We start from the raw sequence: 26,795 nt of genomic DNA, 5'->3' as shown, positions 1-26,795 counted from the left end.
GGGTTTTATATTATCAAAGATATCTTTAGTTTTGGATAAAATGATAATATTTTTTAGTCATTAGTGTTATTTTTTTGTTTGCTATATGCGGATGGTTTGAATTAAAGTTCATATAAACATTTTTGATATGTTTTTTTTGGGATGGTAAAAACTTATCCTTTTATAAATAAAATGTCATGTCTAGAAATTCAACTTTTAGCGGACGAAGTTCAATTTCAACTTATAAGTTGTATGCTTGAAATGTTTTTGTAATGGCTTTTCTAAATAATTCAGTTATTCTAGGGCAGGTTTTCCTTTTTTTTTTAAACGGCCTCCGTTCAAGAAATTAAAAAAACTACAGCCAGTTTCAACAAGATTACTCAAAAAACTACCATTAAAAGCACCTAAAACTTTTTTTTTCTCGTCATTAACAACTCTAGAATATGTAGTGTAAATTTCAAATTATGACCTCATAGCCTCTCTGTGGCTCCTTAACTGCACATGCCCCCTTCAGAGTATCCTTAAAAGCAACTTGGTCCACTTTGGGAAACCCTGTTTTAGGGCATCCTGCATACTAAAAAAAATTAGTCTATTAAAAAAACAAAGACCCTAAGCATAAGAGTCTTTTCACTAAAGAAAATTAAAAAAAAAGTTAGTAAAAAGTTGTATGTGCCTGAAACATATAACAGCAATAAATAAAGCCAAAACGTCCCATTTTCTAGGGTCGGCTGCAGTTTTTTAAGAGACTTTTTATTCACAACATTATGCAATTGAGTTTGAGTGATAATACAGTAGTATGTTTATACCATATAAACCCCTATCCCTAATAACTTGTACCCAAATTTTTAAAATTTTAAGTTATAAATTACTATTTGTTGAAACTGTTAAGTAAAGAAAAATTTCTCAAATTTAATTTTTCTTTCAATAATGGTCGTGTACAACTAAATAATCGTGTCTATTAATTATTTACATACCAGTTAAAACAAATTTAAACGATTTTTCACAAATTTTTAATAAACCATAATTTTTAAAATTCTATTTATGGTTAGAGTTGTGAATGATAGGAAGCTAGGAGTGATTTGTAAACCTACAAAGCTTAAGAAAGATTTTTATGAAAATACAAAATAGTTTAGTTGTGTCAATACTTTCAAAAGCCAAAAAAGCCAAAATCTCCCAAGCACAGTATCAGTATTATAATAAAACAAAATAAATATAGGCATAAATGAGTATATAAAATTAAATTCTTTAGCCTTTGTAATATAAAAATTTCTATAATTAAGGAAGAAGATGGATCAACCTAATTTTGAAAAATTATCTGATGAATAACTAAATTTTTTCCAATAACATGAAGGTTAACATTATATAAAGTTGACCCTAAATTTAAATTTTACCAGTTTAGAAAGAAAGAAAAATGTGAACGCTCACAACTAAGGTCGATAGATTGGTGTGGAGAAAGACCTTTCGGTAATCGAGCTGCACACCATTTACTTGTAACTAATTCTTTGAGCTAACTTTAAAACAATATAAAAAAATAAAAACAAAAACTTAGAAAGTAACTGTATATACATTTTTTTTTAAGTTAAAAATGGTAAGCACCCTTTTTTAACCCATTACTGCCAATATTGACCATGGAAACCATAGTCTACCATGGGCTCCACACCGTCTCCTCCCTTAGATTTCTATTTTTATGATCATGTACATTCACATTTTTCTTGTTGCCCTTTTTACAAGAGCAACCACAAAAAATGCAACAGATATCTCAAAATTGAATAAATGGGGAGAGTTGATCCCCAGAAAACGTTTATTGTTGCAAGGGGTAGAGTTTGAGACTGATGTTTTTTTACCATAAAAAAAAAAAGAGTTAGTAATGTCAGTATACATAAAATATACAGTAATGTCATAAAACTGAAAGAGCGCCATGTATTTTAAAAAAGTGTCTTTAAATTTCTAGTACATGTGTTTGTAGGTAAATAAAAATAGAGCAAAAAAAAAATTGTCTAACTGTTTTATAGATTTGTAAACAATTCAGTTTTAATCAATAAAATCTAGCACTAATAATTGATGGAATTTTTTTTAAACTACTTAAAATAAATCACTTCTATCAATAAACAGCTTAATTTAAAAAACAAAATAATAAAGCTTCACAAATATTCTGAAAAAAATAAAGTAATAATAAAAGTATATAATTGAGTTAAATAAACTGTTTGTAAACCTAAAACTAATTTTTAACAAATAAAATTAAATAACCAGAATGTCTAAAAAATATGAAGTTTTTACTTCTAAATTTAAAATCTCCATCTTCTGAAACAAATTGACAATTAATATATAGTAAATAAAAAACTACAAAATAGAGTTACAAAAGAAAAATAATATATCTACTCGTTTAATCACACTGTCAATGAGGACAAAACAATACTATCAAATTCTATGTACAAGAAATAAATTTAAAAAGTATATATAATAAATAAAATAATAAAAATAATAAAACCAACCTATACCAATCCAGCTCTACCTTCACCCAGTTTATAAGACCAACAGCAATCAGCCCCAAAAAAAAAGATTAAGACAAACACCAATACTAAGATATAAGTTTAACTGTTGGTAAAGATTAAGCTTGATATTTTTCTAATTGTCTTTTAAGTAAGTTTTCTCTCATTCCATATTGAAATGCTCCAAGATAGCTCTGATCTATTAAGTTTCAAGGCAATTCTTCCCAAAGTTTAGAACCAAGGTAAGATAATGTTTTAAGACCAAAGAGACTATTCACTCTGGGAGTTTAATCAATGTCCAATTTACATTTATACAACTTTAAAAAAAAATTAAGTAATACTTAACAATGAGTACTTTGTAGATAGAGTTTTTAAAATTTTACATTGGTTAATTATGTGTTATATTTGTTGAGCATAAACTTTAAATATTGTCGTAGTTTCTAAAACAAGAACTAAACAAATTAATTCGAAAATTTAAAAAAAGTTTTAAACATTATTCATCCTTGAAGTTGTGATAACTTTTTATAAAAGATTTTTTATTATTATAAGTTATTTTGTACAATAAATGAACAAAAAACTTGTACTTTCAAAAGCCTGTAAGAAATTTAAGGGCATAGGGGGGTAAACACCCTTTTTTGGTTTTTGATCTCATTTTATATAGTTTTTACTAAGCTACAAAATGATTTTTACAGATTAAAAAAAATTCAAAATAATTTTTGAGATATAGCTGGTCAAAGTCGGAGGCAACAATAGGTACCTTATGGGAGGCGCAAACCAAAATGGCAAAAATAGACTATTTCACTAAAAATCTAACTTCTCCTACATTTTTCAAGATAACTACCTCTAATTTTCAGGAAATGTTCCTTGATATATTTAGAAAATTCTATCGGAAGGAATTTTAAAAAAATTAAAAAATAAAAGTTTTATATAAAAAATAAACAAAAAAAAACTTTTTTTTTAGTTTTTTTGTTATAAAATTTTTATTTTCTAATTTTTTTAAATTCTGTTCCGACAGAATTTTTTAAATATTGCAAGTAACATTTCCTGAAAATTTGAGGTAGTTATCTCAAAAAAATGTAGGAGGAGATAGATTTTTAGTGATTTCTAGTTATTTGCCGTTTTAGTTTCAGGGTTGCCACTTTACCTTGAATCCTGGAAAAACTTGGAATTTGACAATTTAGGCAAAAAACACCTGGAAAAACCTGGAATTTAAGTAATTCTGAAAAAAATCTGGAAAAACCTGGAATTTTTAAGAACTTTAACATGTTCAGTGGTAAAGTTTCAGTTTGACTCAAAAAATTTATCATATAGATAAAAAATTTAAGTCATTACCAAAAAACATTTTTATTAAAAAACACATTTTAAGTAGCCTTACAGTATCTTTTCAATCTTTTTATACTATTTAGCACAGTTTCTTGCCTTAAATTTAACTTAAAACTAAAAATAGACCCAAAAGTGTGTACTTTTAAAAACCTGGAAGAAATTTGAAAAACCTGGAAAAATTTTTGAAAAAAGGAGTGGCAACCCTGTTAGTTTGCATTTTTAAATTATTTTGAATTTTTTAAATCTGTAAAAAGCATCTTGTAGCCTAGTAAAAACTATATAAAATAAGATCAAAAACCAAAAAAGGGTGTTAACTCCCCTATGCTCTTAAAAGACCTGGAAAAGACCTTCAACAACTCTGCATACACTCAGATTATTTAGGCTAACTCAAGCTGGTTTGAAATAAACTAAAACTTCAGATAATTAAAAAAAAATTGGGATAAAAAAGTTAAGACTGACTCAGAAGAGTAGTTTAGTTTCTTTTGAGATGCTCAGAATAGTTTCAAGATTCTATAGAAGTCTCATGCTAGTTTTAAAATCTATTCTAAATAAACTTAAGTTAGTTTAAACTTTTATTAACTAATGTTCTACCATTTTATTTTTATTTATCTTACTATGTTGATTTTCTTAGTTGTTTATAAAGTTTGGTAATAACCTAGGGTACTGGCGCACCTATATCAAATAAATGGGCTGAAAATAAATCAGGTAAAGCGCTGAAAATGTATTATGTTCAGTGTCTTTTTTAACTATGTTTTTAGGCTAAAAGTCAATGTTTTAAGCTTTATATGTTCATCTAAATCATACTTTGTGTTAAACGAATTATATAAATACATAGTAAGAAATACATTTAATTATTATTAACTAAAATATTTAATTGATTTTATCTTGCAATATTATAATCAATATAAATTATTTTTTGAAATAGTCACTTAATATTGTAAAATAAATAAGGTTAAATATCCAAGTATTATTAGTTTATGTTAAACTAGTTTAGTTTTATTTAAATATCTTTATAATGTAAATTTTCAACAAAAAGTTATGGGTAAAAAACATCAAAAACAATATAATTTCAGCTTGATGTTGGTGCGAGATTGTCACCTAAATTTGTCCTTATTAATAGATCTAATTAAGAGGGTTGCCAAAAAACCTGGAATTCCGTAAAATTCAGGAAATACCTGGAATTTGACAATTTAAGCTAAAAAACCTGAAATTTGAGAAGTTTTGAAAAAAAACACTGAAATTTTGAACAAAAATCACTCAAAAGCCTGGAAAAATCTGTAATTTTAAACAACATTTACATGTAAAAAGAATATTAGTTTTAAGTTTAAATGTATTGTAAAATTTTATATTTATTAAAATTATAGAATAAATATTAAAATTCTATCATAGGATTTAAAATACCTACAATTTTAAGAGATTTTTACTGAACAGAGTATAAAAATAAATCTCTATAAATTCAAGATAAAGTTAATTTTATGTTTTTTGATTTTATTCCAGATAAAAAAAAAAAAAAGATTAATTTAATTTAGTACAAAATTAAACTTTAATTAACTTATGCTTTACTGAAAAGATGCTATAAAGCTACTTAAAATGTGTTTTGTAAACAATAAACTCTGACTAATGTATATATTTTTTATTTTATGTAACAGTTGTTTTTTTTCTTGCCTAAATGTCTTAAATTTTTATAAAAATTGTCTAATTTCCATATTTTCCGACCAAATGGCTACCCATTAATTAAACAAACAAGTTTGATTAGGAAATGATACAATTTTAGTAAAGACAAATTTAGTCCTGCAATATAATTATTTATTTAATTTTTTATCAAAAATTATATAAAAATGACTAGACTAATAAAAATTGGAAAGGTTTGGTTATAAACTAATGAAGAAAATAAACTATTATTAAAATGGTCTTTTTTTACCATTTTAGTTCATTTCTTCCATTAGGTTTCTTCCTTTTCAAAAGATACTTTGAATTTTTAAGAGCAGTAAAAAGGAACTGGTAGCTTATTAAAAAATTTAAGTTAGAACTAAGTTGTAAAAAAAAGTTATACCTCCTTTTAAAGTGTTTACAAATAAAAATAAGTTATAATTATTTCAGTTTGCTTTTTAAATAGGTTTCTGTTCTCCCATTTTTAAAGATACTTTGCATTTTTAATAAGAGTAAAACAAAGCTGATAGCTTATTTGAAAAAAAAAACCAAAAAGTAAATAAAAATGTTGTACCTTTTTTAAAATAAGTAAAGTAGAAATAAAATATATTAATTAAGAGTTTTTCCCATATTTAAAATAACTATTATTAAAGAGGGCTAAAAAGTCTTTTTGTTATCAGTTAACTGTATGCAGCTTTTCAAAATTATGAAAACAAAATTTAGAGAATAATATTGTTTTAATTAAAAAACTTGAATCACTGTTTAAATTATTTTATAATACAATTCAAATGTTTCTAGCTATTTATAATCATTAAGTATAAAGTATTACATTGAAATCACAATTATTTTAATAGAGATTTTAAACTTGTACTGAAAGTAGCTAAGTGTAAATTTGTTTTTAGTTTAAATAGTTACATAAATCAGTATTTTAAGATAATAATGACTAGACATATGCAACGAGGTGGCATTAGAGGAGGTTATCGTGGAAGAGGTAATTTTAGAGGAAGGTTTCCCAACAATAACTTTAGACACAAACCTTACAATACCAATAAAGGGCCTGAAATAAAAAAGGAAAATTCAAATAACAATAAACAGTCTACTGTTGTAAAGACAGTAAAAACAACTTCTGCTGCGCCTACTAAAGCTCAAGCTATTAAAGCTCCAGCTATTAAAGCTCCAGCTACTAAAGCTCCTAATGTAACCAATGACAAAATTCCAACTGGTAAGCAATATACATTTTCTAATGTTGTTTATTAAGTTTAAAAACAGTTTTTTGTACTAATTTATATATAAAATACTTTTTATATCCCAAGTATTCAGTAAAGTAGTAGGTAGCATAAGCAAAAAAAACTGTACTATGTCTTTAACTTTTACTTTAAGTTTGTATAAACTAGATATTAGTTTGATTTTCAGACTTATTGCTTCAAATTTATTAAGTTGTTGAATGTACAATTAAAGTTACAGTATCAAAACTCTGTTTACAGCCCATTAAATTTGTTATTGTGTATAAAGATGTTTATTTAAAAAAAGTAAAAAAAAGATAGTATTGTTAGACTACCTGTTGAAAAACTGATCAATATTAAATTAAGTATACAATAATTAAAGTAAATTGGTAGATTATTATAAATTCATTTATTGTTATTAATTCAACATATGGTTCTTAAAATAAAATTGCTTAAAACAGTCAAATCTCAAAGTCCAAAAATAAAAATTACTGAACAACAACCAGCAATGTTGAGGAACTGTAGAATGTATGTTGGTGGATTTCCATTAACATATACAGAAGACCAGGCTCGTAAATTGTTTAGTGAATATGGAACACTCACTGACATGTTTTACAACAAAGAAAAGTGCTTTGCATTTATTAAAATGGTAACTTTTTATTTGTATGACTTAAAACACTTAATTTTATATAATTTTTAAAATTATGTTTTATCAAAAGATAAATGGTCTGGAATTTAATTTTTACCTCTTTAACTACAATTAACTTATCAGAATGTAATAAATCATTGATGTTTCAAATGTTTTATTTTGCTGCTGTATTTAATTAAATTCCTCTTTATTTTATTTATTGTTATGTATTGAGTAAATGTGAAGGATATGTACATTAAAAATATACTTGTTATAATAACTAAAAAATGTATAAACAAAGACACAAAAGATTATCATTTATTTTATTAAATAAGTTTAGTTTTCGTAGCTTTTCACAAAGTTGTGGTAAAAGATGAACTAATTTAATCATGTTTTTAATCAGCGTATTTTTATAAGTATCAGGGTTGCCATAAACTCTGAAATTTGACAATTTAGGCATTTAAAAAATTAGAAAAGCCTGTTTTTAAACATTTCTTACATACTAAAAAATTATGAAATTTAGATTAGGTACAAAAAATCTACTATCTTTTTAACATTTTTATACCATTATGACAGTATTTTAGCTTTAATTTAAATTTGTACTAAAAGTAGACAAAAAACTTGTACTTTCAAAAACCTCAAAGTAATTCAGAAAGTTATAAAAAAAAGCTTATTGTAACCCTGCAAGTATTTATTTTATTCCCACTAATAACATTATTACATTTAAAACAAAAAAAGTAAGGCAATTTCGGCATTTTTTTTATAATAAAAAACGCTCTCATACAACTTTTAACTTATATTGTAATAAAAACGACAATATACACAACTTAGATATTTTGTTTAGAGATTTAAATCTTACATGTATTTTAGAATACTAGAGAGGAAGCTGAAAAATTCAAGCAAGCCATCAATGGTCATGTAATAGCTGGTAGAACTCTAAGGGTTAGAAATAGCACTCAAGCAAGTATTCTTGTCAAGAACTTTTCGAACACTGTTAGTAAGAAACATCGTCATAATTAGTTATTAAAAAAATGTTAGTAACAAAGTTTATATTTATGTTTATAACTATTGTAATTTGTAATGATTAATATTTTATCTTTAGGTCACAAATGAGCTTTTGAAAATTGCATTTGAACAATTTGGAACTGTTGAACGTGCTGTTGTTATTTGTGACTCAAAAGGAAGATCTACTTGCAAAGGAACTGTAGATTTCGCTAGAAAATCTAGTGCATTAAAAGCTGTTACCCAATGTAGTGTTAGTTGTATTAATGGTATAAAAATATTAATTTAAATATTTTTTAAAACAATTTTTATAACTTATTGAGTCTCTTATAATATAGTGCTATAATAATCAACTGTTATAAGTTATACTAATTAAATTTATTTTTTGTTAAAACTTTTTTTAAATTATGAATAATTGAATAAAAGTCTAGTTTTAGGAAACTACCAAGTAGTACTAAAACATATTTTTTTTACTTGATAAACAAAAAACTTCTCAAATCAAAGTATTAAAACAAAACTAAATTTAGTAAAGTATATTATTCTAATTGAATTTCAAACACATTTGAATCTAATTTCTAAATATTTTAAGTTTATATTTAAGTACTGTTTGACGAAACGGGTTATGAAGCAAAACATATCAAATAAATTTAATTTTTACAGGAAGGTTGCTTCTTTGTTACTAGGCAGCCCAAACCAGTTTCAGCTGAAATGTACGAAGCTGAAGATGAAGAAGACGGTCTTCTGGATAAAATTGTTGTTAAAAACAACTTTTATCACATGTAATTACAGTATTTATATATAAAACAGATTTAGATTTTACTTACTTGAAATCAGTTAATTTTGTCATTCTTTTAAAAATGATGCATCTTGTAGAATTTTGAAAGAGAAAACTCAAAATAAACTTTATTCTAATAACTATTGTGTAAGAACCCTCTAGTTAATAGTTAAGACCTAAATTTTATTTTTAAAGTTTAGCATTCAATGTTTATAATCAATATTTAATTTGAGTTTTGTATAATTTTAACATGCATGGAGCTGTCAGTTATTTTTAAATACTAATATATTAAATTTAACACTGTTAGATTTAATAACAGTAGAGTAAAGTTTTTATTGTTGTTGTTGTCTTAGCTATAAACACTATATAAATTTTAAGGCAGTTTAATGTTGTACTAATTCATCACATTACGCTTTGAAATGACTTGATGTAGTATAAAGTTGTATAACAAAAATATATATAGCCAAAAGTTGCAAATTTCTTTACTACGCAGGGACAGAGAAATGGAACCTAGGTTTGCAAAGATAGGGTCGGTCGAAGAACAGTACGCAAGGAGGTGGAAAGCCCTGTACGACCTGGAAAAAGAGCAGAGGGAGCAGCTCGAAAGGAACATTCAAAACGAACGCACTCAGCTGGAATCAGAGATGGAAAACTTTGAAAGGGATCACAAGAGCATGATGCTGAAGGAAGGTAGTTTTCAGTCTAATATTTACGTTGTATTTGTTGTTATACTTTAAATTTTTCGTTTATTAGAAAAAAAAATCAGTAATTAGAAAGTTTCTAGTTATTGTGTTGGTTATGAACTTGCAAAGATAATAAAAATAAGTTTGTTGTGGTATTTTTTGTAAAATTGTTTAACTTGCAGAGTTGTTGCGAAAACAGCAGGAGTTACAAAAGTTAGAAGAAGAAAAATTAAATGAAATAGCAAGAAGGAGACAAAACGACCTTATGTTAGATTTATTTTGCTTTAATCATAGAAATAATTCTAAAAATTTTAAATTGTTTTATAGAGTTTATCTTAACTGATATAAGACGTGCAGAGCTTTATTAATAATGTAATTAAAAAAACAGTTGTCTACACACAAAAAAAGAGTATTAATTCTTGTTTTATCTTAGTAAAACAATTATACAGTAACGTTGTGTTTTAAGCTTGTATCACGTAAGAATCGAAATATAAATAAATGGTATAATTTAAAAATGCGCTTAAGTTGCACAAATAATGCTTTTTTTTTGATAAAAATGTTTTGATCTAATTTGATGTTGTATTTAAACACACTATAATTAACTTTAAAAGTTGTTTATGTATGATGTAAGATTACATGTTTAGAAGTTTCTTTATATTTTTTCGGTAAGTTATTAGTCTGTATATGATTGAGTTTGTAAAACAAGTAACTTTTAAGCAAATGTAGTTATCACATCTATACAGGCGAATCGAGCAACACAACGCAGATATGGAGGAACGTAAACGCAGGCAAGTTCTACTGAGGGCTCAAGTTGATGGAGTGAGTTGTAGCATATACTTTTTCTTGCATATATTTATTAATTAATTATAAAAAAATATAGCTGAGAATGTTTTTTACTGTAAGTTTAATCACATTTTATTGTTGAGTTTATTAACGCAGGCACTTAATATTTTACTTGAAACTTATTTAGAATACTTATTTTAGAACTATTTAGCTACAAGAACTGTAATTTAAATTCTTCATATAGCACCTTTTTCTGTTTCGTGTAAAATATTTAGGAAATTCCTAAGTTAATGTTTTTATTTATTGTGACATGTAGTTTGATTGACCATCAAGTATCATCATTGTAATTGGGTTTTTTAAGTTTATGAACCTTAAATTTTGTTGGAAAATTTTATTAAACATTTTTTAACACTAAACTAAATGCTGATAAAATTCTAAAAAAGAATATTTTTTTTTAGTTTTACAGAGGACCACCACCACCAGTTTCCCAGCCTCCACCACAAATTACAAATGTTGACCTCAGAGGTTGTTTACCTTTGTTTTATGATTACTTTTATTATTGAAAGATATGCTTATTTTGCAGTTCTAAGCTGCATGAAAAGTAAAAATATTTTTAATAGTATTTCTTTTGCTTTTAAATTTTAAATGTTCAAATAACACCCTAAGATCTTTAACTTCTGTTATATATTATGTGCTTAAAAGTTTATTGAGCAATAAGGACTTATATTTATAATAATAGTCTGTAATCTTAAAACCAATTCATAAATGCAGTATTGATACATAAAAACTAAGAGTAATAATTAGATAGCTTGTTATCAATCATATGTTTTATAGCTTTTGATAACCAGCCGCAGATGTTTACAAACAGCAAAATTGAGCCGGCAACCGGAGGACTTGCGCCAGCTCCTGTGAGTGCTTTTATGTTATTTTAATTAATTAATTTTTAAAACTATTGCTAAATAGTCTAGCAAAGGTTTTAATTTAATTTTTTTATTTAATACCAATTAAAAAAGTTTTATTTTATAAAAAAAGCCTTATTAAATTAGTTAATGTTTGTATATATTCTTTATTGAAAACTTTAGGTTATCTTTATACAGGGTTGCCAAAAAAACCTGATTTAGACAATCTAGGCACAAAAAACTTTGAAAAACCTGGTATTTAAGCAACTTTTCATGAAAAATAATTTAATTTATATTAGCTACAAAAAATCTATCATAAACAGTTTTTTTTGTATTATTTATAATTTTATTTATTATAAAACACATTTATAGTGACATCACAGTATATTTTCAATATTTTTATCCTTTTTAACACAGCATTTTAACTTAAACTTAACTTTACACTACAAATAGACAAAAATAACTATTACTTGAAAAACCTGGAAGAAATTCAGAAAAGTAAAAAAAAAATTCATAAAACTTTTGGCAATCCTCTATTTAAAAATTACAAAGTATATTGAATTATAGATTTAAAAGTTTGATAAATTTTGGTATGGCAATTTTTTTTAAAACATGAACTTGTTTCTAGTTTAAAAACTGTAGTTTTGGTTCAGTTTAGCTTTAAAATATTTCTAAACTTTTGAGCAACTTTTATTAATTTGCTATTAAATAGTTAACTTTTTTAAAACCAAAGTACTTTAAGTCAAAAAAGAATATTGACTCGTCCTTGAGAATTTTATTCAAGGATTTATTATTTTGATTTTGTCTGTACCGTTAAAAACCTGAACAGAAAGTAAAGAGGTTTTTTGAGTAAACTAGTTGGAACTTTAGTCTCTAATCTTAATGAGATAATCTTACTTTGAGTTTGTTAAAAATTTTACTAAGACTTATCTGTTTGAAGAATAAAAAAAAAAATTGAATACAAAGCAAAAGTCTAAAGAAAAACTGTTTGATGGTTAAGTAGTTAATTCTTTAGCTCTTTTTTATTATGTATTTTGATAGTGACTAGTAATTTTTTATAATGATTTATAAAGGTTATAAGATAATTCAAATTCCAACTATTTATATACTAATAAAAATTTTAAGGTGCTACATCTCAAAAAGTAATTTAAAATTAAAAAAGTAAATATAAAGGTATAATTGATAAGATTGTACTAGTAAAAAAAATTTAACAAAAAATAAAAAAAAATATATTAAATGAAAAAATATACTTTTTAGTAAGTTTTACAACTTGTTTTAGCCATATCTCATAAGTTATTTTTATTAAAAAAAGTGTAACTAAGATTTAGGGTAAAAATTTCTAAAAAGTTATGTAAAAGAGATAATTTTATAACTCATTATTATTGGAATTTGAATTGTCGCACACTCATTCATAAGTTTTTTATGAAAATACACGAGTCAACTAATTTAAAATAACTTTAATTTTCCAATTATTTACAGATGTTGTATAAATTGTTAGTTTTTTTTATATAATGTTTTAGTCAATTCAAGTCTACCAACTAGTAGTTAAACTACTCAAATACTGAATGACTACATGCGAATTTATCTAAAAGTTTACTTTTATGAGCATTATATATATAACTAGTTTTATAGTTTGTTTCGTATTAAATCAATATATCTTTGGTAAATATATGACTTATCTATTTCTTATTTCAAATGCAGCTTTTTATAGTGACTAAATTAGATTAATAAGTTTGACCAAGCACTAAAATTATTTATAATTAATTTATAAGTTTTATACTTAGATTTAGTTGCATTACACTGTCAAGTCCGTATGAGTTGATTTTTAAATTAATAAGAAAAATAATTTAAATATTATAACAAAAAGTATTATGTTTTCAAGGAATTCTAAACAAAAAATATATTTATAAATTAGTGTAGGATAAAATAAATTACAAACTAAACTTTAATTCAATAAACTAATTTTCATCAGAAAATTATTATCATCGTTTTAATTTCTTAATGATCCAAAACATACTTAAAAAAGTGTTCTGAAAAAAGTTAATGTTTTGATGATTAGATAAAGTTAGTTTAGTTTGTTTAAAAGAAAATCAGTAAAATACTACTTAAATAAATGATTTAAAGCAGATAGTAGTTGGTTGTAAAGTATTCCTAACAAAATGGTTTTAACTTTTACTTAACTCTTTTCTTATCATTGTTTTAAAATTTTCCAATTATCACTAACCAAGTTAACAAAAAGAAGCTTATATTAATCTATTTTATATCTGAACTAGAAACTGAGCTTTGACAACACTTAAAATTAGTGTTATTGTATATTTTGAAGCTGGCTAAACACTTAAAAGGCTCATTATGATATAATATTCTCTTCAAAATTTTATAATTTTCCCAATATATGATACTTAATGGTTGTATAATTTAAAACAAATTGTGGTCAGTTAGTTAAAAAAAGGTATTAACAAGGGATCATTAACCACGTTTTTCATTTGTTTGGGAAAATATTGAAACCTTAGTTGTAGTCATTAAAATTACTGTACTGAATTGAAAAGAATAAGTTTATGAAATACGAATCAATATGAGTAAACTTTAAAAATTTTCTCTATTCAATAGCAACTAGTTTTGCTTGTTTTTGAATCATTTGTAAATTAAACACTCACACATCAATTATTTTTAAACCATAAAAAATATTACTTTTACGACATCTTAAAAAAGAACAGTATTTGTATTGTCTATTTAATGTCAACATAATTTGTTGTTTATTTACATGTTTTTAAAAATTGTTTATGAGTCAAAAACGTTTGAGCTTACTGCCTGCAGCTTTTAAACATCTGCTATTTGTTAAAATTGTAACAAATAAAACTAATCCCAAGCAAGAATTAAAACACTTTTGTTGATGTTGTTGTGATTTATAAAAAGTTTAAAGGAGTTCCATTTTTTGGTTTCGATTAACTCTTTAACTGATCTATCATATTTTTGAGTTTTAGTTATTTTGCCTGCAAAAACGTGTTAAAAAATCATATTTCAGTCTAAATTTGCATGTATACAAATTAAATCAGTTAAGAATTTTTTATGCCTACCAAAAAAAAAAAAAAGTTAATTTTCAATTAAAAAAAAAACAAAGGTTCAAAAGTATAGTTTTTGAAATTTTATTTAAAATATAAGTTATTAAGGGTCCTTGTGTATAATAACAAAAAAGTGCATCTGATTGTTAAGTTGTTTTACAATCATTTATTTAAGTCAATTATACATTTTTCTAAGCTGTTGCATATTTTACGTCGTTTGTATAGATTTTAGTTAATTTTTTTTCTTTTTAACATTTTTTTTGTTATAAAGCAAACTTGATGTTCAAGTTTCAATCAGCTTTTATTGTAAGCATATAAAAGATAAGTAAGTAGGAAAAACTAATAAAAGCTACAATCGTTTGTAAGTAATTAAAAAGTAGTTTTTTTCTAGATTTTATAAAATGTGATACCTTAATTTTGATAATAATATATAAGTTTGTATATATGGCAAATTAAACATAATTCTAAAATAAAATAAATTAATTATTACATAGAATAGAATAACAAAGTTCATGTTTTTGTTAATTCAGCCTGGTTGTTGCTTGTTTATTTTTATGAAAGCTCATGGCTTAAGAATTGAATACAAAGAAATAAGTCGATAAGTTTATTAAATAGCTACAAGGCATAAGTATGGTATATAGACCTCATAATTTTTTTCTGCAAAGTATGTGTATAGTGATTCATTCATGTTAATTTTACTATTAGTTTTCTAGGCATATTATACGTTGCTCAATAACTAAATAAAATTTGTTAATAATAGTAATCTGTAAACCTTATATCTGAAGTTTTTGACTTACATATTTGTATTCGAAAAAAGGTATCATTAATAAAAAATTATATTTGAGCTGGTTTTGAAATATTCTTACCTAAACTTTGATAAATAACGCTAATTTAGAACTTTTGATTAATTGAATTTGTTTGTTTAATAGTAGTTTTTTTAATAATGAACTAATGTGTCTTATGCCGTTGAGCGTTCATAAAGTATTCAAGTTTTCAAAAGAACCAAGTTACTTGCAACAAGTAACAAGTATTCTATTGCATATGCATAAAAGTTAGTTCAGGTTACCTAAAGTTAATTGTAACACGATTTTTTCTAAGAGAACCATCTTTTAGAATTTTATAACTGTTTTGCTATTGTTTTTATATAATATTTTTTTTGGGATTTAATTGAATAAAAAAATAAAACGTTTATAATCTTCATTTACTTCTTTTATTTTACTTTGATTAGTTCAAATACTTAAACAGAAAAAAATACTTAAAAAAAAATATTTGTTTTTGATACTGTAGACTTGTATTTTATCCACGAATAGTAATTTTTATAAGTTTTCAATAAATTTTTTTTCTTAATTTTAAACTCAATAAGTTTTTTAATTTAACACAAAACTGAGAAAAAAATAATTTAAAAATCTAAGAAGCTTTTCTATTGTAGTGTTATAGAAGTACTAAATATTAAATGCCATCTGTTTTTATGTATATTTAAAATTTTATTTGAAATGTTTATCTTCTAAGTCTTCAAGGTCAGTTGAGGACCCTCATCAAGGTTATTTAAATTACTGTTCGAAATATATATTTAATCGTTTGCTAACAAAAGATCCTAGTGAAACAAGTTCACTGGAATATTAATAAAAACAAATTATACAGTAATCTTCCTTTATTGTACCAACATATGTTTCTGTGTGTTAACTAATCAACACACTTTAACTGCGTTATTAATGGAAAGAGTATTTATTACAATAAAGGGAGATTACTGTAAAATTTGTTTTTATTAATTTAAATTACTGAATCTTATTAATAAGGTAGAATTTAGATATAAGTAAATTCAAATAGTATTTTTAAATTGTTTTATTAGATATGATATTTAAATAGTTGTTGAAGCCGTAATTAGTTTTTAATTGATAACAGTAATTGTAGAACAAACATGTAGCACGGTTGCCAAAAAACCTGGCATCCTGGAAAAATTTGACAATGTAGGCTAAAAATACCTGGAATTTTAAACAAACTTTACATGTTAGTAATAAAATTTCGATTTAACACAAAAAATATATCATGTAGATAATTTTTTTGTCATCATCAAAATTTATTTTATCAAAAAACACATTTAAAGAAGCTCTAAGGGTTACATGACAATTCAAATTCAGACAACTCGAATTCCGACTATTAAAATTCTTAAAAAATTATTTAACAGACTATATCTTAATAAATAATATAAATTTGAAAAAATAAAAAATACATATGTAGATCTTATTGATATCTACAAGCCACTTTTTTTTTTTTTGCAAAATCTTGAATATTTTTCAAGATATTTTAAAATTACTAAAAATGACTTTGTTTTTTACTTTATTTAAGCCATATCTTAAAAAATATTTAATGTTTTGCAAAAAGAAAAAACTTGTAGATATCAATATAACATACAAATGTATTTTTTATATTTGACAAACATACATTACTTTTTTATTTGTGGCCCTTTCAATTTTTTTAAATAATTTGAATTGTCCGAATTTGAATAGTCGTGCACCTATCTCAAAGATATCTATTAAATGTCGTTATACTATTTAACACAGTTTTTAACTATAAACTATTTTAAACTACAAGTAGACCCTAAAACGTGTAATTTTGAAAACCTGGAAAAAACTTTCCAAAAACATTTGACAACCCTAATGTATTATGTTTATACAAAAACTAGTATATTTCTAGCTCGGTTTTCGTTTAATAAGTTGGTCTGTATTTATTTATCAGTCCCACAAAGTTGATAAATATTTCTTTAAACACATTTTATTTAAAGAACTATTGAAATACTTAGACCTATGGTAAATATATTGGTAAGTACTATGCAAAGTTTGCTTCTTACTTTTTATGAATTTTACTGGTTCGAATAAAAATCAAAAACAATTATTTTACTTTATTATAGTTTTAGTATTTTTATATTTCTTTATAGTATTTTAGTTTCTTTAGTAAAACATTATATCTATATAACCAGATACTAATATAAAGTTAAAAAAAAGTTAAAGCTCTATTAGGTACATGATTTATTGTTAATCGTAACAAAATACTTTTTATTAAATATATTAAGCATATTGATGTTGTTCCATATTCAAAAGGTTTATTTAGTTACATATTTTGAAATTAAAATTGTTTATTGAATCAGGTTGAGATTTATTAAAGTTTAAGCTTGGGTTATTTTTCAAAATATTACCTGTAGCATCAAAATCGTAATTTAAGTAAGCTTGTAATATGAAAGAATAAAGTCGAAAATTAGTTTATAAATAGCTTTTAAGACTTCAAAATCGGCTTTACTTCTAAAATTTTGACAAATTAAAGTTAAATTTAATATTTGTGAGATGTATAATAACAACTGCATCATAAGAAAATAAATTTAGTTCTAACTTTTTAAACTAAAACACTGTTTTTATTTATTTTGGCTTAATACCTATTTAAGAAACTTGGTTGAAAATTCTAATTTTAAATTTAATTTAGGGGATTCGTTTGTATTGTAGTAAAGTTGACCTTATATTTTGTACTGCTATTGTTTTAGACACAGATGTTTTATGAAAAAGGGGTAAAAGCTTCGAATATGGTAAAATTTATTTCAGTGATTGATATTGAAATAACTCTTGATTTAGTTTTTTTTTTGTAAATTAAATTAAAGCTTTAAGTATTATAAGAGAATCTGAAAATAAAAAATATTTTAACACATTGAAGTGCTGGCATTAAATTTTAAACGTCACTTTGAACATTTCGATACGACGTTTTTCAATGAAATTTGTGCACAGTCGAGACTCGAGCAAGCGCAGAGGCAACTTCAGATGCAGCAGCAAATGAGCAATACCATCAACGCGGCTGATTATTACAGAAACCAGGTACAAAATTACGACAGAATTAATCCGAACCTGCGAAATGTCCAAAAAGAACCGAAAAGACGATATTAAAATCAAAATTTAGTCTACTATATCTATGTTGCTCTCGGAAAATTTTGGAAAAAAACCTATGAACATACTATTTCTGACCTTACCGAGAGATTTCGTAAAAAAATAGATGTCCTAAAATGTAAAGGCTTAATTAATTAAACATTTGGCAATTTACGTTGTTACTTCATTTTAATGTTAGTATTTACTACATTGTACAGATTTTACTTTTAATATAAGTAAGAACATTGGACCTAACTTTTTTGTTCTTGTTTTTGTTGGCTGACATTAGTTATGTCGACTCCAAGAATTTCAATTGCTGGGGCTGCTATAAGTTAATTTTAGCTCTTAGTTATATAAGGTATCGTGTTGTTTTGTGAACTATTATAGAACTACTAGAAAGCCGGCTTATTTGTTGTTTTTTCATGTGTCAGGTTATATCATGTTTGATAAAAATTAAATTTATTAGTCTCCTAAAGTTTTTTATTCCTCTTTTGATAATATTAAATTAGAATTATTAAAAGTTGATAATAGTTATTAGTAATTGATCTTGTTTATTAATTTATTTCGAAAAACACATAGAATATAATTTGTAAATATAAATAATGTTGTATGTTTTAATTTTTTATATAGTAAATGCTCACACAGTTTTAATTTCTAGTCGTTGTGTTTATTACTAATAAAAATGCATACAAGCAATTCTTTTTGTTCAACTATACAGTTGGTAATCAACACTTAAATGTACCTTGTATCTAGTAAATTGTTTGCAAACTATTATTTTAAAAAGAAATTTGCTAAATAAAGTTTTTGGGGTAAAATTTTAATTTTTTTGAAATCTTTTATTGGTTTTTATAGAAGAAAAAAAATCGGTATTAAGTACGTTTGTTTTGGAATTGTTTATATAAAAGGAACTAGTTTTTGATATGAAATTGATAAATTTTGTTTTGAAACTACTAGAAAAATAAAATGGCTTTAGACAGCTTACTATTATTATGTTATTGCTCGTTAGTTTAGAGCACTTTAAAATTTGAATAGTTTTATATAATCACTAATTAAAGCTAAATATGAAGTTCAGATCTAATTAAACTAACAAGTCTTATGCTTTTATAAAGTTCAAAAGAGTACTTTCAACTTATATGATTTTGCTTATAAGAATGTTTAAAATGATAGGCGGTAACAGTCGATACATTTAAATTATTTTTTTACTGTTGCTTATATTATTCTTAAGTGCATACTTTACGCATGAATTGAATAAAGTATAGAAATAAAGGGAAACAATTTTCAAAACATGTTGAAATTTAATAAACGAAAAAATAATAATTACAAATGTGGAATCGATGTAAGTGTATTTTTTGTATGTATCCAATTTAGAAACTTAAATGCTGGTAAAATCTAAATTAAATTGTCCCTATAGATTACAAATTAATTCAAACAGATTGAAAACCCTAAAAATGTTCTTTCATGTAATTTTAGAATTGTTTAGCCTTATATATTTTTCTTAAATTCACTTGAACAAATTTTAGTTCAATAATATTACAATTAAGTTTTTTTGAAATGGTATAAGTAAATGTTTTGTATGTAAACTTAAAGCAAGCTACTTTGAGAAAATTTCGCTAAGTACTCTTATAATCTAACTTTTCCAGGGTTGCCACGGGTCAGGCTAAGTCAGTTTTTTAGGTTAAAATGGCTAAAAGTCAGTATTTTTAGGTCAACATAGCAAAATGTCAGAATTTGTCAGTTCTAGTTTAAAAAATTCCTTAATTTTTAAAGCCTTAAAATGGTAAAAAATTAACAAAAGTATTTTAAAGTCAGACTAAAATTGCAAAATTTTCCTAGAATTTTACTTACAAAAACATTAATTCTAAAGCCTTCAAATGGTAAAACCTTTAAATCCTCTATAAAGGCAGACTAAATTTTCAAAAATTTTGTAGAAACATGTTGAATTATTACCATATTTGAATAAGTAGTTGTTGTATGTAATCTTTTTAGTGTTGATGATCTGTGGCAAAAACACTTACTTCCATAATGAAACTTTAATAAATATACAAAAGTATATTTTGCAAAATTTTAGAATATGACTTTTTTTTGTTTAAGTAAGCTAAAAATATCTTTATAATTAAGCACTTAGTTTAGTATTTTATGTAACAATTTTATGTGTATGGTTTTCCTCTTTATATGGTTTTTTCAGAGTTATTTAAACTTAAAAAATAAGCAAATTATGTTTTGTATTTTAAAGATTTCTTAACAAATAATTGGAGGAAGTATTTTGTAAAACAGATGTATGGTTTACTTTATTACAATTATTAATAAGTTTGTTAAGTAAGTAAGCGTAGAAAAGTCTTATTAATAAAAATTTGTCAATATAAAGTTAATAGCTAATAATTACTAGTCTAAATAAAAAAGAAACCTGGAAGAAAGTTTTTATTTTGGTTCAAAAATGTTAACTTAATAAGGAGTGCGTACTTGTCAAAATGTGTGTACTTAAAATACGTACTTATCAAAATATGCGTACTCAGAATGCGTATCTAACTAGCAGTGCGTACTTAAAACGCGTACCTAATAAGAAGGTAAAGGTCAGACTAAATCGGTCAAAATCTTGAAAAGTCAGGCTTTATTTTACCAAAATTAGCGTGGCAACCTTGTTTTCAGAAACAACTATGAAATTAAAAGTTATATTTTTAGTACAGTTCATATGTGGTATTTAGTTTGTTTTTAAAAGCTAAAATCATAAAATTGATTTTATAGAAATATAAAATTCATGTATATTATTTTTAGAGTTTTGATTTAAAGTTCTGAATTAATAAGCTTACCTTATATTGTAGAAAACTCACAAGAAAGTTTAAACATATAACGTAATATTTTCAGGAGAAAATTTTCAAAATAAATAAAAAAATTTAGCTAAAACGAGAAGTCCTATAGACATAATAGACTTTTCAATGGTTTGAACGTTATATCTGCAAAAACATAAAATTATAAAAAAAAATAATTCGAAATAATGGTTTCTTAAAGTTTAGTAAATGACTTTAGACAACTCATTAGCTTCTATTTCAATTAAAATTTGTATAAATAACTGAATAGTTAAACAAAATAATGACTTGTTTGCTTAATAATTATTAAAAGTTCTGCAAGGTAAGTGAATTTTTTGCATATGTTTTTACTAATTAATCGTAGAAAAAAGCTTAGCTTTCTTCTATTGCCATAAGGAAGTAAGTCGAAAAGTTTTTTTTTTATGCATGAAGTCTTTTAAAAACATGATATAAAAGTTAAATTGAACTTAATTTAAAATTGTTGGAGTTTTTACAAAACCGTGTTTCATTGGCTTTTAAAAACTTTAAAAAAATCTTTTCAAGTACATTTTATTATTTTATACACATCTATTTTGTCAAAAAGTGATAAGTTGATTAAAATTATCGTTATGGTAAAAATAGTGTTAATAATTAGTAATAAGTTAAAGACTAGAAATTTAAAAATGACTCAGTTTTAAATGATATAGATAAAAAAAATTACATGACAGAAATGAAATTATCAAAAGGCTAACATTTAGCAAGTTTTTTACATATAACGGTTAATAATTTAAAAGTATAGTAGTTTTTGCAAATTAAATGGAATAAATTAAAAGTATATCCGTATTTTAGTTTTGGATTAACAAAAAAATATTTATATCTTATCTTATTTACAAGTAAAAGTGAATTTTTTTTGTGTATTAATTTAGTGATGATTAAGACTTAGTTTGTTAAAGACTAAGTTATAGAGGTTTTCCATCATTTAGCAGTATGATGTGAAAATTATATGTATAAATAATTTCAAAAGCTTTTCCTCTCATATAGTTAATTGTAAAAGCAGTTCTAAAATCAGTTAAAAGATAGAAATACAATAAAATGACAAGATTATTTAGGTAATTTTAGGTTTAAATGGAAGTGAAGTACTTAATTTCTGAATTTTAACGATTTTGTGTTTCGCATCAATAAAGTATTTTTACAACGTCGACTATAGTTAAGCGATAAATTTTTGTTTAAAAATATTTTTAAAGAAGTCAACTAATACATCTAACAACTGTAAGGAAAAACATAGAAATTTTTTGTTATGTTTTTAACTACTTTTAAGTTAAAAGAATATCAAAGTTTCTCTTATAATTTAAATCATAATGCTAGTTTTACTTCTGTAATAAGCTCAGGCTCTTTTTCAACATTTATAAACCTGTTAAATCTCAATAGCCATAATTTTTATTATTTAAATCGATGATAAATTACTAATTTAAGGATTAATTTTTTTTTGTTCTAAATAATTTGCATGATTTAAAATGAGCATATTTCTGGTGATAGAGTATTTTAATGAAATTAACTCAAATACTAAGATTTTTTTAAATAATACAGCCGAATGTTTTATCTAGACAAAAGTTATTTTAAATAGTATGTAAATATTCTAAATGTAATTCAAGCTGGTTTTATTTAAAACCAAAGCTAGACACACTGTTCTTAAGAAGAGGTTTTATTTGCAAGTAAAGCATTAATTTGATTTAAAAAAATGCTTAGACATTAATTTTAACGAGATATTTTAATACCATTTTTTAAGAGTAAAACTTTTTTTTTTTTGATCCTTTGAAAAGATTATTTACGTTGTGTAAATGTTAGCGTAAAAAAATCTTATAATGATATTACAAATTCTTTATAAATTAAAAAAATGTTTTATATTAGTACTTTTGCTACAAAGTTTTCTTGGACTAAACTCATTACTAGTATTAAAATTTAATTACAACAATGTTTATTTTGTTTTTTTATCGTTGTGTAAAACAAATTTTTAATAAACATAAACTTTACTGTCATTAATTAAAAACTAATAGTAAAATGCTAATAACTAAAGTCATAAATTTAATTTGTTACATTTACATTTGTAATATTGATAAAAAAAAATTCAGAAATGAAAATTAATTCTAATACAGTTTAGTATTGCATAAATCTATTTAAACAAGCTCTTTACATCCCAGTAAATTGAGCATTCTTTTTTAGTTAAGGCAAATAACTATAATACAGTTTAGTAAAAATAATAAGTTTATACTTTAGAGCAGGGTTTCCCAAACTTGATTCAGAGGCCCCCTTTTAAGAAATCAAAAAACTATGGCCCCTCAGACAATATTTCTTAACAAATATCATTTAAAACGCTTAAGAACTTTTTTTTGCTCTTCATCATCAAATCCAGAACATCTAGTGTAAGTTTCAAAGTATGATCTCATGGCCCCCCTTTGTTGCTTATGACCTCTAAATTTCTGTAATGCCTACTTTTGGAAACCCTGCTTTAGAGCTAATAGTATGTTTTAAAATACATTAAAGTTTAAATAAAAATGTAAATAAGATAAATCTTTTCTTTAGTATTTTTTTATACAGAATCTAAAAAATAAATAAGTTGAAATTTTTAATAAACATATCGAAAATTAAGCTTTTTAATACTCGTATTTTCTTTTTATTTTAGCTCCAACTACTTTAAATAACTTATATATTTATTAATGATCCTAAATTGATCTGCTAAGTCAGACATTTTTAGGCAGGTATCTTTAAAAAATATTTCTTTTGTTTATTTATTTTTGCGCTCTAAACATGATTTTTTTGAATATCATTAGTCAAAAATTCTGAAAAGTTAGTCTTGTTAAAAACTTTCATAAAACAACTGCTAATACTTCAGCATAAAACATACCTATTTTAGAAATCTTAAAATTTAATGTTCAGTGCAAAATTATTTCCGTGTACATGTGCACACTTTCAGAAAAAACTGGTTTTTATATTTCAGAATCAGATGTTTATATTTCAGTATTGTGCGTCTTAAATTTTTAGAATATACAATTAAAAAACATCAATACTTTATGAAAGTAAAATAGATAATATTTATTTTGTAACTTTAAAAAAGAGAGCTGTATGTTCTAAAAAAAAAAGCCAAAATTGCAGTGTTTATAATTAGTTTTTGTAAAACAATTGAGTCAAACAATTATTGTATTTTTTTTTTAAATTTCTTATTTATAAAAGATTTAAGTATTTATTTCTTATTGTAAAAGTTTAATTCCTGAAAATTTTAAGCGCCTGTCTTATATGCGCACATATTTTAAGAAAATATTTGTTGGTTTAATACTGATTATTATTTACGAACTTAACTCGTGTCGTTGTTTTGCGATAAAATGTTGTTAGTGTATGATGTAATATGTAAAAAAGTACGTATTTAAGTAAAATAAGAAATATATGTCTTTAAAAAGTAACACATTATTAGTATTTTAGTTTTCAAGAAGTCAATCAAAGCTGTTACTCTGAAAAATTTATCTATCTTTTTATAAGTTTTTATACAAAGAAGTTGTATTGAAAATTAAGATTTATTTCACATAAATTTTTCTAACACAACTTTAATTAATATTCTCTTTTTAAATTTTTCTTACTAATATTATTTGCAAATTATTTCTTATTGATAATATTTTAACTAAACAGGAATAGTTTCTATAGTGCTCATCTTTTTATTTAATGCTTCAGACATATCAGTTTTTTTAAACCGTAAAAAGAATAAAGTTTTACAATGCTGACACATTCTTGAAAAAATTGTCATAAAACAACTAAGCATACCATACAAGTTATACAAAAACACTTTTTTATTTGCATAATCTCAATAAAGTATAATATAATTCACGTGCCAAGTTTAAAAAGTAGAAAAAGTAATCACGTTTTTTCTAGATAATTTTAATAAGCTTTAATTCTTAAATCTAATTTTTAATATTGAAACCTAATTTGTCATTATATTGCATTAGCTTCTCAATATCAATATTATGTTTTTTATGATAAAAATAATAATTTTTGATTTTTATATGTTTCTCTTAATAAGTTAAAACGTCTTTAAATAAATTAGAATGAAATACTTTATACAATTTTTTACGAAATAGTTTATGTAGTTTTCATTGACACAGTTTAAAGTGTTGCTAAACGTAGCGTTCTTAACTATTGGATCTTTTAGTTAAATCCTAATAGTTTATACCAGTTTTTTTTACGCTGTTTTCGAATGACCCTAATGATATTACCTTTTCTTTAACGCCATTTTTTATACCTGTCTAAATGCTAGGTTTTAGTAAATTTAAGTTTTAAGTTCTATGAACTGTTACATATTTGAAATAAATTAAAGCTTTGAACGCGAACAAAAAAAAAAATTATATAACTGTAAAGGAAAATTAGAGTTTGTTTTAGATCTGTTAATTACATATTTCTAATTGTTAAGTTGTACTTTATTGCTTGTAAGTTACTGTAATACAACTAAATAAAAAAACTTAACCTTAGCTAACTTTGAAAAGTCTTATATCAATAAAAATTACTTGCAAACAAACCTAATTTAAATGTTATTTTTGAAAGTATAAACATTATTAAAGTTTTCAACTACAAATAAGTTTAAACTCTTTATTAATCTTAAATTCTAGCTTATAAAGTTTATCTGCAACCTTTAACTAGAGGTGTTTAAAAAAAAAGGTACAATTTTATCAAAATAAACAAAGTATTCTTAAGTTTTGTAAACATTTCATTGTAAATTAAGTTAGAAATAACAGAAGTATGAATAAATGTTTTAAATTACACCCACTAGCTTTAATGCAGTAGCATAACACCGATTAAAAAATTGTGGATAAAAAAAAACAATTTCTGTAAGATTAAAAAAATTGTTAAATTACCCTAATGAATTGAAAAACATTTATTACAAATACAGACAGTACTAAGTCTCACCGCTGAACGGAATATTAAGTTGCGTTTATTATTAAATTGAAATAACCTTAATACATACTTAGTAATTTAGTTCAAAATCCTAGTATTGCTTCGAAATGTTATTTTATTTCAAAAAAATAACAGACTAGCTAAGATAGAAGTGCTACTAAAAGTCGCTCTAATTAATATGTCCTAATGTACTCAGAGCTGTTTTGAAGCTAATTGTTAACTAGTAAAGATATTTATAAAATAAAAATGCAATTCAAAAATCAACAAAAGATTTGTATAGAAACAACTTATTCAGTAATAAATCTTGTTATGCTTACTATTATTAAATACAAAAAAAATCATGTTAAACTCATAATCATGGTATCCTTTATTACGTTTTCTATAAAGTTTAAATTTATATAAAGTATTTTTTCTATAAAAATAGGGTTTTATATAAAACATAAAGTCTTCTCTTTCATGTATATTTTATAGTTTAGCAACCAAATAGAAAACGAAATATTTTTTATGTACAGAGTTAAAATTTGATTTTGTTTTTTATTAAAGAAACTATTCAAAAAAACGGTTTTGTACATTTTTAATAAATAACTTTAATTTATTAAAACTGTCTTTATGCTTATTAAGATCAATAAACATTTTATTTTGCTAAAAATAAAGTTTAAAACTTGTTAATGATTATATA

General features: G+C 24.0%; 1 protein-coding gene across 1 annotated transcript; it reads left to right on the top strand.

Annotated features, from left to right (window-relative positions):
* The first annotated feature begins 6,380 nt into the window (after positions 1-6,380).
* On the top strand, positions 6,381-19,135 carry LOC145829533 (protein no-on-transient A-like). Its single transcript, XM_082937363.1, has 11 exons — positions 6,381-6,663; positions 7,126-7,313; positions 8,163-8,285; positions 8,395-8,547; positions 8,955-9,073; positions 9,563-9,759; positions 9,935-10,019; positions 10,496-10,571; positions 10,994-11,060; positions 11,370-11,443; positions 18,264-19,135. Exons 1-11 carry the CDS (start codon positions 6,381-6,383, stop codon positions 18,417-18,419), a joined length of 1,521 nt encoding a protein of 506 aa, XP_082793489.1. The 3' UTR covers positions 18,420-19,135.
* Positions 19,136-26,795: the final 7,660 nt, after the last annotated feature.

The sequence above is a fragment of the Thalia democratica genome, chromosome 2, assembly GCF_965202585.1.
Source record: "Thalia democratica chromosome 2, ktThaDemo2.hap1.1, whole genome shotgun sequence".
In the NCBI taxonomy this organism is placed as follows: Eukaryota; Metazoa; Chordata; class Thaliacea; order Salpida; family Salpidae; genus Thalia; species Thalia democratica.
This window is presented reverse-complemented; position numbering and strand designations above follow the sequence as displayed.